General features: G+C 41.7%; 1 protein-coding gene across 1 annotated transcript; it reads right to left on the bottom strand.

Annotated features, from left to right (window-relative positions):
* Positions 1 to 6905: 6905 nt before the first annotated feature.
* LOC121236840 (auxin response factor 2A-like) lies at positions 6906 to 12330 on the bottom strand. The gene is made up of 15 exons (XM_041133314.1): positions 11770 to 12330; positions 11562 to 11674; positions 11126 to 11221; positions 10899 to 10955; positions 10653 to 10808; positions 10477 to 10561; positions 10126 to 10216; positions 9872 to 10036; positions 9569 to 9688; positions 9315 to 9390; positions 9069 to 9237; positions 8020 to 8963; positions 7747 to 7936; positions 7434 to 7630; positions 6906 to 7300 (listed from the first exon to the last, which is right to left on the bottom strand). The coding sequence occupies exons 1-14, from the start codon at positions 11882 to 11884 to the stop codon at positions 7569 to 7571; spliced, it is 2439 nt and encodes an 812-aa protein (XP_040989248.1). The 5' UTR covers positions 11885 to 12330; the 3' UTR covers positions 6906 to 7300; positions 7434 to 7568.
* Between the last annotated feature and the right edge of the window lie 371 nt (positions 12331 to 12701).

Here is a 12701-nt window from a genome sequence, read left to right as displayed (position 1 = left end):
GTGATCCGTTAGAGAGTTTCTAGCTCTACATTTACTTTTTTGTTGCATGTTTACTTTTGTGTTGCATGATTTTCGTTTCTGTAGTAAGTGTGTTTATGCTTTTTGTTGCTACTCTTGTATTTCGACATTATTTACGTGGGTTTTGTTTATTTAAGCAGCAAGTGATATTATGAATGGGATATAGAAACTTTATTCAAATTGTGGTTCATTCTCGCGCTAAGAGAATTATTCCTTAGCATTCATTTTACCTCTTTGATTGGGACCTATCATCTCCCAAACTCTAACCATCGACGTTCCACCTCCTTCCCTAACCCAAAGACCTATGTTAATGCATAGAGCAGTTGTTGAAAATTTGTTTGCCTAGAATTATTGTTGAACCAGAATTCCACTTACAGAGGATAACAGGCCTGTGAATCAAACCAATGAATCAAATTAGTGAAGAAGAAAAATTAAAAATCAATAGCTACCACATTAACCTAAAAATCTATTTCCTCCTCTTTCTGTTTTGAGTTAACAAAGTAAATTGGTAAAGTAGGTAAAAGAGTAAAGAAGGAAGACATACCAAGCAAGAACATCAAAATTCTTGAGAAGAACTCATAGGTCCCAACAAATATTACTGATGCGAACATAAATTGCTTTCTCTTCGGGTGAGAAAAGTACCACAAGTTGAATGAATATTTTTTTATGATGTATTGATAAATTCTGGGCTTCTTAAATAAGCAAAGCCACATACAAGAATGCCAAAAATAAAGGGAAACAACTGGAACTCAAACACGTAAGAACAGAGCATGCAAAACATGTAAAAAACAAAGCATAACGAATGGAAATAACATGCAATAGAAAAACACGTAAAACTCTCAACTGCAAAAGTCCCAGTCCGATCCAGCGATCTTCTCGTCCTCTACTTGCCCATGACTGCAACGGTCTTGATTCACGTCCACTTCAACCCAGATATTTGGGATTCGACTTTAAGTCTCTCTTCGAACGACGTGGCTTAATAATACTTCCCCCCTCCAGTGGACGATTGTCCTCAAGGTCCACAGATGGAAACTGCTCCAGCAATGATTGGGTTGGCTCCCAAGTGGCCTCCTCCGGTGGTAGACGCTTCCACTGGACTAAACTCTCTGCTTCAAATTTATTGCCTTTTTTGACCCAGCGAGTGTCCATTATTTGTTGAGGTTCCAATATAACTGCACCTTCATCGTTCACTAGCGGCAATTCGGTAGACGTCACCACCATGTCGCCCACGAATTTTTTTAACAAGGAGACGTAGAAAACAGGATGAATGCGAGCTCCTTCCGGCAGCTGAAGTTTATATGCACCCACTCCAATTTTTTGTAGCACTGGGTATGGACCGTAAAATCGACTAGCGAGCTTCTAGTGGGCACGTTTGAAAACGGAATGCTGCCGATAGGGATGTAACTTAAGAAACACCAAATCGCCTACTTCAAAAGTCACATCCCATCTCTTGTGATCCGTTGTCTGCTTCATGCGATAGCAGGAAGTCTCTAGATTAGCTTTAAGTTGGCATAACAACTCTGCTCTAGTCATGAGACTCTGATCCACTTCATGCACAGAAGAGAAGACGCTATGGCAAATGGGAAGTGGAGGAGGCAAACGACCATATAATGCCTGAAATGGGGTCATTCCCGTAGATGCATGGTATGTCGTATTGTACCACAGCTCTGCCCATGGGATGTAGGTGTTCCATTTGTGTGGCCATTGGTGAACAAAGCAGCGGAGATACTGCTCTACACATCAATTGGCCACTTTCGTCTGTCCATCAGTTTACGGATGATAGGCGGAGCTGAGTTTCAACTTAGTACCTGACATTTGGAAGAATTCTTGCCAAAATCGGCTAATAAAGACAGGGTCTCAATCACTAATGATCGATCTGGGAAGACCATGTAATTTGACAACCCCTTCAACAAGTTTTTCAACCGCGCCTTTAGTAGTAAAAGGATGAGTTAAAATTAAGAAATGTGCGAATTTACTTAACCTGTCGACAACTACCAAAATTGTATCATTGCCATGGGATGCCAGCAAGCCTTCAACGAAGTCGAGAGTGATATCATCCCAAACTTGGCAAGAAATGGGCAAAGGTTGCAGGAGTCCTGCAGGGGGAAGTGTTTTGGACTTCATTTTCTGGTAGACTTCACATCGCTTGACATATTCGTGGACTGTGTGGTACATTTTAGGCCAATAAAATTGTTGAGCTAGCCGCTTGAACATCCGCAATACTCCTGAGTGTCCCCAGATTTTTGTGTCGTGAGCCTCATATATAAGCTTGGTTTGCAGCACCTCATGGGAAGGAATAACTACTCTTCCTTTGAATAAAAAAGTCCTTGAGGTTGGGAGTAGTGCCCTCGGGTTGTGCCCTGGCCCTCTGCTCTACAGATTGCATATAAGAGTCCCCTTCATAAGCTCCTTTGATCTCATCCCATATGGTGACAGAGGGCACTTGTAGAGAATGAAGAACTGGGCTGTGAGGCTTGCGTGAAAGGGCATCTGCAACTGAATTTTCACGGCCTGGACGGTAAGTAATTTCATAGTCGTAGCCCATTAATTTGGCTTCCCACTTCTGTTGCTTAGGTGTTACCACACGTTGCTCCAAAAAATACATCAGACTGCACTGGTCAATTAGGATGAAAAATTTTCTTCCCAGTAAATAAGGACGCCATAAGTGTATGGCCTCCACAATTGCAAGCATTTCATTGGCATAAGTTGACCAAGATTTTTTTGTAACCCCAAGTGCTCGGCTCATAAACGCAATGGACTTTCCTTGCTGCGATAAAACTGTGCCAATCCCGTCTCTTGAGGCATCGGTTTCAATGGTGAAGGAATCATTGAAATTAGGCATAGCCAAAATGAGAGTGGTGGTCATTGCTTGCTTAAGAGCCGAGAAGGTTGCTTCGGCATCGTCATTCCATTCGAACTTTCCCTTCTTGAGTAAGTGGGTAAGAGGTCGTGTGATGATGCCATAACTCTAAACGAACTTCCTGTAATACCCTGTCAATCCTAAAAAACCATGCAGTTCAGAAATATTGGCTACAATTTTTTTTTCATCGACTTTCACTCTTTGAGGCATGATGATATGCCCCAAATACTCCAATTCTTGCCCGACCAAAAACACACTTGCTTGCCTTAGCAAAAAATTTATACTGCCGCAAAATCTCCAAGGTTTGTTCAACGTGCATCACATGCTTATCCCAAGTTGAACTATATACGAGGATATCATCGAAGAAAACCAAGATGAATTTTCGAAGATAGGATCGAAATATAGAGTTCATAATGGCTTGAAATGTAGAGGGTGCATTACAAAGGCCAAAAGGCATTACGAAATATTCGTAATGGCCATTATGAGTACGAAAAGCAGTCTTAGAAATATTGGAAGAGTTTACTCTTACTTCATGGAATCCAACCCGTAGATCCAACTTTGTAAAATAAGAGGCGCCATATGATTCATCGAGCATGTCGTCCACCATTGGGATAGGGAAACGGTCTTTGATGGTGGCGATATTAAGCGCGCGGTAGTCCATGCAAAATTGCCAACTTCCATCTTTTTTCTTCACTAGCAAAACTGGCGAGGAAAATGGACTGGTGCTAGGACGAATGAGCCCGGAGTTCGGCATCTCTTGAACTTGCTTTTTGATTTCTTCCTTTTGAAAATAGGCGTATCGGTAGGGTCGTACATTGATCGGCTTGGTGCCTTCTTTAAGTATAATGCAGTGATCTACCTCGCGCACAGGTGGTACACACGAAGGTTCCTAGAACACGTCCCCGTATTCATGCAATACTCGCAACAAGTCTTGTTGTTTCACGTTCTACGTTCCCCCCTGTGATGCAGCTTCTGTGGTTGGAGGAAAGCTTACGACAAACAACGCCTGGTCTCTTCGATAGTCTTTTGTTATTTCCTTCAATGTAGCCTCTTGAATGGTTTGCTCGCCTATCCCCTGCAACTTTTGGACTTAATTATCCTAAATGAATTCCATGGTTGATTGCTTCCAATTACAAATCACGGAACCCAGCATTTCCAGCCATTGAATGCCATGCACTAGATCAAGATCTGATAACGGCAGTGAGAAAAGGGTGAGATAAAACTCAGTTCCTTGTAAATTCACCATTACCTTATCAAAACGTCCTTGACACTTCAAACGTTCGACATTTGCAACCCGAACAGTAAATGTTTCCGTTGGTACCACTGGTAATCACAACATGCTTGCTAGACGATCACTAATGAAGTTGTGTGTTGACCCACTATCGATCAACACCACTACTTCGAGAGAACCCATCGTTGCTGTCATACGCATTGTTCTCGAAGCAGTCCATCCCGTCAATGGGTGTAACGTGATTTCAGGTTCAAGTTCAGGTTCCTGCACCTCTGCTGCATCTCCTCCATGGTTATCTTCCAGCGTTTGTTGATTAGTAATGTCCTCACATATCATGTTGATCGCATGCCCCTCCAACAGTACTAGCTGTGGTTTTTTACATCTATGGCCTGCTATAAAACGTTCATTGCAGTTGAAACAAAGACCTTGTGCTCTCTTCCTCTGCATTTCCTCCCAAGACAAATGCTTAATGGGTCCCGCAGATGTAGTAGGAGCTACACTAGTGGCTTGTGGAAGAGCTAACGGAGCTCTCGCAAGTGGTAACCGCATTTCATGCAGTGTGAGTTGATCGTCCCTCATCCGTGCCAAGTTAATGGCCTCTTTGAGCGATTGTGGCTTAAACATCTGAATCCCATCCATTATTTCAGCCTTCAAGCTACCCATGAATGTCCCCACCAATGCTTTCTAAGTCCATCATTGGACCTTATTGCCGAGCTTTTCAAACTCATGTTGGTATTCCCTCAAAGTCCCTAGATGTCTGACTCAGGATAGAGCTTCGTCGAAGTCCTCACACTCCGATGGTCCGAAGCGAGCCCAGAGTTCTTCCTCAAATTTCTCCCATGAAATCGCATGTCCTTCGTCCAGAAATGTTCTGCAAATCCACTACCACCATTGGTTAGCCTCACCTTCCAAGTGGTATGCTACCATGGAAACCTTCTGGGCTTCCGCCGTGCCCTAGTATTCGAAGAACTAATGCACACGGTTGAACCATTCAGTTCGGTCATCCCCTGAAAGCGTGGAAATTCCAGCTTCGCCATTTTGGAGGAGATGATCTGCCGACCCCCATCGTTGCCTTCTCGGTGAGGGTTGTCGCGGTTGGAGTTCTCCTGATTTGCGATCAACACACTCGAAATTCGATTGAGAGCTTCCTCCATCCGCTGTAATCCTTCCTGAATTGTACCAAGTCCAAACTCCAAGTGCTCAATATGCTCCTTGTTAGTTCCCATAAGTAACCTGGTTGTGATGCCAATGATAGGTCCCAACAAATATTACTGATGCGAACGTAAATTGCTTTCTCTTCAGGTGAGAAAAGTATAAAAAGTTGAATGAATATTTTCTGATAATGCATTGATAAATTCTAGGCAGCTTAAATGAGCAAAATCACGTACAAGAATGCCGAAAATAAAGGGAAACAACTGGAACTCAAACACGTGAAAGCAGAGCATGCAAAACACATAAAAAAACAGAGCATAACAAATGGAAATAACATGCAACAGAAAAACATGTAAAACTCTCAACTACAAAAGACCTAGTCCGATCCAGCGATCTTCTCGTCCTCTACTTGCCCATGACTACAACAGTCTTGATTCACATCCACTTCAACCCAGATATTTAGAATTCGGCTTTAAAGCTCTCTCCAAACGACGTGGCTTAACAAGAACCTTGAAAAATTTAGCAAACCCAGATCTCATTTCGCTCTTAGATCCCTCAACGCGTAATCTATATTTTGTTCCCTAGTTTTGGTCTCAAATCACTCTCAAAAGCAGCCTAGCCTAGTGAGGATTGCTTCTATCTACTTTAATAGGTGTGAGTATGAGAGAGAGAGAGCAGTGTCTGAAGTGTCAGAAATAGGAGCAAACAAATGCATAAAAAACAGTCACATGCGCTTCTCTTGATTTTCATTTCATTTTTTTATTTTTTTAAACTTTATGTCAAATGCTGTCAGCTGATTACAATTCGGCTCCGCATAGCCGGTTTTTACCTAACAAAATTCTAAAAGATATTTGTTGTACTTGATACGCACACCCTCACTTAATACAGTGAAGACTTTTGAAATGATGGGTAGACCAAATAGTTGCACCGATAGGTGCATTTTTATTTTTTGTTTTTTTGTTTTTTTTTCTTAAATGTTAAGAAATGTATTGAATTGATTTTTTTTTTTAATTTTTTTAAACATTTCTTAATGTTTAGGAAAAAAAAACACAATCAGTCCTTCGTCGGTAGACCATGTCTCCGTAGAACGACCCTTTTTCCTGATCACATGGCGCCTCAAAAACCCCAATTAATCAAAAGCAGCAACAGTCATGTCCTCCCAACTTTCTAATAAAATTTTCTAGAAAAAAAAAAAGGTTGAGAAGACAACAGCAATGATAATAGAAAGAGTGGATAAAGGTCAAAGGGTAAATGTGTGCCTCAGATTTTAGAGGACCCAAATCCCACGTCTTGTTAAACAATGATGGGTCAAAACAAATGAGATGGTGGATGGCTACCCACAAACACCCTTTTTGTAAAAGTGGGCACAGATTCCCCCGAAGAATGTGACACTCCCAAAAACATGCCCAGCAAACCCACATGCAAAAGACACCCAGCACCTCTGCTTTACCAAAATAACCCAGAAGTGGGTCGACTCTCACCATCACCACTACACTACACAACACAACGAAGCCCTCATAATTACAATTCATACGGGAAGATCGTACAAAATAATTACCCCACCCCCACACTTAAATCGAACAAAATCTTCGACAGAAAATCACCTAATAAATATAGTTTTCACGGCAAGATTGAACATGAAAATTTTGAAGAAACATAAAACTGAAAACATTAGATTAAGCAAATTCTTACCCAAACGACAAAAGAAGCTGTATTTTTTTACTTGCAGTAAAAAGATCAAAACCAACGGTAATACAACTATATATACAAGCGGGGGTGGTCCGAAATCGCCAAGCCGGAGTCACCTTGCCCCCACAGCACTGAATACATATATTATGTATATAACTGGACGGCATAAAATACTCAGCAACATGTCAAAAACTGGAAATATCATATCTGCCATCTACATCTTCTTTCTGATAGACAAAGGACGGACCTAACTAAACGAGGTTGAGACACATCCATCTCAATTGGTACCTACTTCTCAATTGGAGTGACTGGAGCACTCTCTTCTGAAGCCTGCAGAATAAAAATCAGAACTTTTGAGTAACAAAATCAAGTTCAGAGAAAAACATGTTAAACATCATTAAAAGATATTCCATTGTGTTAAATACCACCTCAGGCATATATTTATTTACAAACTATATATTAGACGCTCGAGGTGCGCATTACCTAGAACCCATGAGAACCGGGCCTAACATTTCTCAGGAGTCGTGACAACAAATGACTTGAGATTCAATTCTTTTGCATCCTCAGCTTCGCCAGCCAATTGATTTTCTCCAGCCTTCAAATTAAGGGTCCCTGGGTTCATCTTCTGGACCTCCTCCCTGGTATAGATGAAAATCTTCCGAACCATGCCACAGAATTCCCTGATATACAGACAAGACACCACTAGTTATACAAAGACCTCAGTGAAGAAGGCAAACATGAATGACTTGAAAACGATCAGATATGCATATTCATGAAAATGTAAGGAAGTCCTTACGCCAGGGATCATCCCCAACAAGCATCATATCACCCTCATCATCAGTGTACACAATCAACCAATTCTTTTGAGAAGCCATCAATTCACCACCAAATTCAAATAACTGGTCTAATTCAGCAATCAGTTCTTCATAACTGTTGAATTTAGTTAGGTCCACCGACCTACCAAGAGCAATCCCCTGCTTGTGAACCTGATATCAACAGGATTTAGTTGGGCAAGTTCAATACAAATTCAGAGAGAAACTAAATATTACAATTAAGAAAAGAAAAATACCTTGGTACAACTTCTAGTTGAACTGTTTAGTACCTTTCCTTGCACCTCTCTTGAACGTTGCTCCCGTCTTTGTACTAACATCTTCTCAATAACAGGAAGTGGATTATCTGCTGATTTTGAACCCCGGGAATGTTCTGACTTTTGATCGGAGTCAAGAGTATGAGCCACATGAGAAGTATCAAGTATATGACCAGCTGGCTCATTCATCATGCCCCTCCGTGGTGCTGCTTGCTCTGGTGTAGCCGGATTACAGATGAGGGGTATGCCAAAGAGCTTATAGTTCCCGTCTTTGGGCTTCACAGCCTCACATTGTTGTACTGATACAGGTTTCAGCATTGGCTCTTTCGAATGAGCAGAATTTTCAAATTGACATGAGGCTGGTGAAGGCATCAACCAGTTTCCTCGTGGGTGCTCAACTCTATGAGAATGAATCATGGAATACTCAGTAATAGCATCATGTCTGGCATTGCCTGGTGCTTGATAAGCTACATCACCACCTTGTACAGGATCCTTAAGATTAGTATCTGACAAGTTAAGTGAGAGATTGGAGGGCATCAAGGACCATGGACTCGCAAGCAAGTTAAACTTTCCTTCCTGGTCAAGTGATTGTTCTCTTGGAAAATTAACAGCTGCTGCAGCTTGATCAACCAACGGTGCACATGTAACATGGGAGGAACCAGCACTAGCACCAAATCCCGACAGCAAATCCGTGTAAGTTGGCTCCTGCCTCCCCCTTGACATCCAATTCTCTGACACATGTCTTCTTGATGCAGAAACATCAATCTTTTCATCTTCTACCAAAGGTGGCCAAACAACAGACCTTTCAGCAGTGTCAGACTCATTGCTCTCCAAAAAATTGCCTCTCAAGGTCGAGAACTCTTGACCCGGCACAACCCTTAAAAATACACTGGCTGGAGAAGGGTCTAGAGTCGCTTTAGATGAACCTGATCATATTTCAAGTGTTAAAAAGTGTACATATAAGCCTCATAAAACCACAAAACTACAAATGAGAAGTAACTATTAGGTTCTCATAGCAAATAAGATTATACCTTCCCTAGTAAGAACAGAGGAGTCGGGGGATGAGGAAACCATGTTTGACCGGGGCCTCTTTGCCCTGGGCATTGGAAGAGGATTTAGTGTAGGAGCAAGAGCAGGCTCTACTTTCCAAGGTGAAACTCTCTCTGGGCGAGGCATAGTACTCGTCTCATCCCATCTCACCTAGAAGAACATGAAAAAGTTAATCTACCATGCTAAATGGCCATAAAATGCACTGCCCTAAAGACTTAAAATACTACCTTGAGGCATCTCCATTTCGAATTTGGCCACCTTTTGGTGTCAGCATCTTCAATTCCAACTATAGTGCCAGTAAATCTACAAAATGAGAGCAACATATGTCAAGAAACTTCATTGAGATCCTATGAAAAGAAGAAATAGTCTTTTTATAAGTTGAAAAGAAGAAGAAATAGTTATTGAAAATAAAAATTAAAAGCTGAAAAGGTTGCCATCAAAGCTAAAGGAACTTCAGTAAATAAACAAGCAACAGTCGGACCTTTGCTCAGGAGCTTCTTCACCTTCAAATCTCATTTTGAACCTCATCCCTATGGAGTAGTTTTTCTTGATAGACTCCATATACTGATCGTATGGAACGATAAATTCAGTGGGGCTTGTCCTGTCAGAAGATTTTAATAGAAAACCATGTAGCGTGAAATTTAGAATCACTCCCAATTTCATGCACAATAACAAGAGCAGTGAAATTCATACATCACACAAATTATAAAATCAAATACTAAGCTTTCGAATCTCAGAATAGCTAATTAAGTTCATAGCAGAGTACATAGATTTAACCACACACCTAGGCTTGTAGTACACAGTAAACATGGTTTTGGTTGAGATGGCATGCCATGCAGTGGCAAGGACACCAAGATGCATGCTGTGACTGGATATGACTGATGATGGAACATTATCCTGCTGTCTCATTGCCCGTCTCACACCAACACGAAGTTCTCCATTCTCTCCCCTAGAGGTAAATTACTTTGCCAAGGTTAGATAAAGCCAAAACACGTAAAAAAAAAAATGGAATCTCATTTGTATTAATAAACAGCATACCTTAGAAATATAAATGCATCCCCAGCAACAAGCCTTTTAGAGCTAACAAACACACTCCAACCACTTTGAAGTAAATGCCTTCGTGGTTGACCTGGCAGTCCAATTTCTCAGGTAAACTTAATCAAGAAAAAACTACAGTACACCTATAGAGACTCATTGATGAATAACCAAAAATCAAACTAGAACAATTATATCTTGCGTGCATGATGCACAACATGCTCAGGGTTCAAACACTAAATCCAAAAATCCTCTGGCCCACATTCCCAAGGCAAGTTGGGGTGACAAATAGCCATAAACATGGTAGTAATGCCACACAAATTAAACATATTAAACTGAACTTATATCCATTACCACGAAATATATGCCGGAACCGCCACTCATTTCCATGCAAGTCCTTGGCAGCCAACTCCTGAGTCGGAGGCTGCCTTGACATGTCCTGTCAAAAATCAAGCATTATATCACTTAGAATTAGTTCCAGTGTAGAAAATTAATACTAATTAAATAGCTAAAAGAGAACTGAACCCAACCAGTGGAGGGAGACATTCATCTGCATGCCGTCTCAACACTGAGAACCCCCCATGAGTGCTAGTATCTGAGGCAGTTAGTGTCTTACAGAAAGAGTGCACATGGAATTTTGGCAGTGGAGGCGGTGGAGGTATCTTCTCCACAGCGTTCTCATCTTGCTGCATCAAACAGAACATGAAACTATTACAATCTCAAGCCAAATTCGCTTGCTCTTAAATCTATTATAGGTAGAAGCCAAAGAAACTTACGTTTGCCTCGGGAATCAAAGTTACTTGAGCAAATACCTCATCAGTATCTGCTTCAGCCTACAGTTTTTGATGCCATCCCCAGCCCCCAAAAAAAAAAAAATTGGAGAGAGAGAGAGAAAGAGCTAGAAGTTAGAAAAGTAAAACTACGCACAACACAGAACCCTCTATGGCAGGTCAAATAGAACGAAGCAAAAGCGAACTTAAAACCATCAATGAAAATCGGTTACCTTCAATTGAACATTTATGACCCGGCATAGGATCTTAGCTGGAAGATCATATAAAGGCATCTGCTGGTCCGCCAGTTGATTAGTAGACGCCTCTACCTAATTCAACAAACGCGAACAAGCCATAGATATTTAGCAACTTCGAACAAAATCCAGAAACGGAAACAGTGGAAAAAAAAAACCCTTCAATTCAATCAAACCCATTTCCAGAAAGTACATAGTTCACAGCTGTCTCGCCCGAAATAGAGCAGACGCTTACGAACAATTAAAAAAACTGAAACTACCATAAGCAGAATCCGGAAATTTAAACCGAAACACAACTAGAGAGCAAAGAAAAGAAAGTAATTTAATAAATAACAAGATGAAAACAAAAATTACAACTCCATCGAATTAAATCGAGGTATGCCTAAAAACTGGTACCTCAAAGCTAGAAACTGACCTGCTCGATATGACCCTGAGGGAAATAGAACACGCGTTCGCCTTCACGAGGCACGGTCACCAGAGGACCCGCACACGCGTGCCATAGCTCCGTGTAAAGCGCAGTCTCGGCATCTACAAAAACACAAACCGCAAGGCAGAATCCGAAAATCACAGCCAGATCTTTCATTGGTTAAGCCGAAACGAAACCAACTTCACCGAAATTTTACCTTTGCTAGTGCCGGAAAATTTGGAATGACCTTTTTGCCCTTCGGTGCTGTTTCTAACATCGGTTTGGTCGCTATAACCGGAACTTCCCTTCGTAGAAACCTCTGAAGCCGTCATTTCTCTGAGCTCTCCTAGCACAGATCTGTCATCCGAACAATTTTTAACGCTCACAGAATCGACGACCCAATTATCAAAACCTCAATTCCTCAATCAGCGTCGAAATTGCTGGAGGCCCACCGTGTCCCGGATTCAAAAGTCTCAAAGCTTAATCAGAAGCCTGTCCTTCAAAAACAAAGATATCCTAGACCAAAGACCACAACTATAGCTCAATCAAATACCCAAAGGCGCTAAGCCCAGTCAATTCCTAACCAATTCTTCCGATTGAAGCGACACGCCCTCGCTCTCCGTCTCTGCTGCCTTCCTCTTGCGTCTGCCAACGATCTTGTCCGCTAAGACGCGCTTGCATGCGACCAGAACCAACTCTCTGTGCCTCTCTCTATCTCTCTCTCTGTGACTCTGTTTGTCTGAGCAGAAGGACTTAACCAGAGTGGTCAAAATTGAGGGCAATAATTTCAAACCGAGGTCAATTTCTAACCAGTCTATGCGACCGGCACTTAGCGGTGAAAGAAGCTTTTGGAAACCGGGTACAGCCGGTCGAGACAAAAAGCGACAGAAGACATTACCGGGGGAGTAAATTTAATTAAAGGCGGCTCAGACAGAGGAAAGGGTCACACAGAACACGGCGTTGGAGAAATGTCGGGTTGTGGTTGGTTGGTTTATTGGGGGCAAAGTAACGCCGTCTGTCACCGTCGTCGGCTTTAGCGGGGGAACCGACGACTTGTTCTCACGGTGTAACGATCCAGTACGGACTTTTGTACATATTTTATAGTCGAATTAGTGTATATCACATTCAAAATTTGAAAAATTGATATTC

This window comes from Juglans microcarpa x Juglans regia, chromosome 6S (assembly GCF_004785595.1).
Source record: "Juglans microcarpa x Juglans regia isolate MS1-56 chromosome 6S, Jm3101_v1.0, whole genome shotgun sequence".
NCBI classification, from domain to species: domain Eukaryota; kingdom Viridiplantae; phylum Streptophyta; class Magnoliopsida; order Fagales; family Juglandaceae; genus Juglans; species Juglans microcarpa x Juglans regia.
The sequence above is the reverse complement of the archived record's forward strand: the minus strand, read 5'-3'. Positions and strand labels throughout refer to the sequence as shown.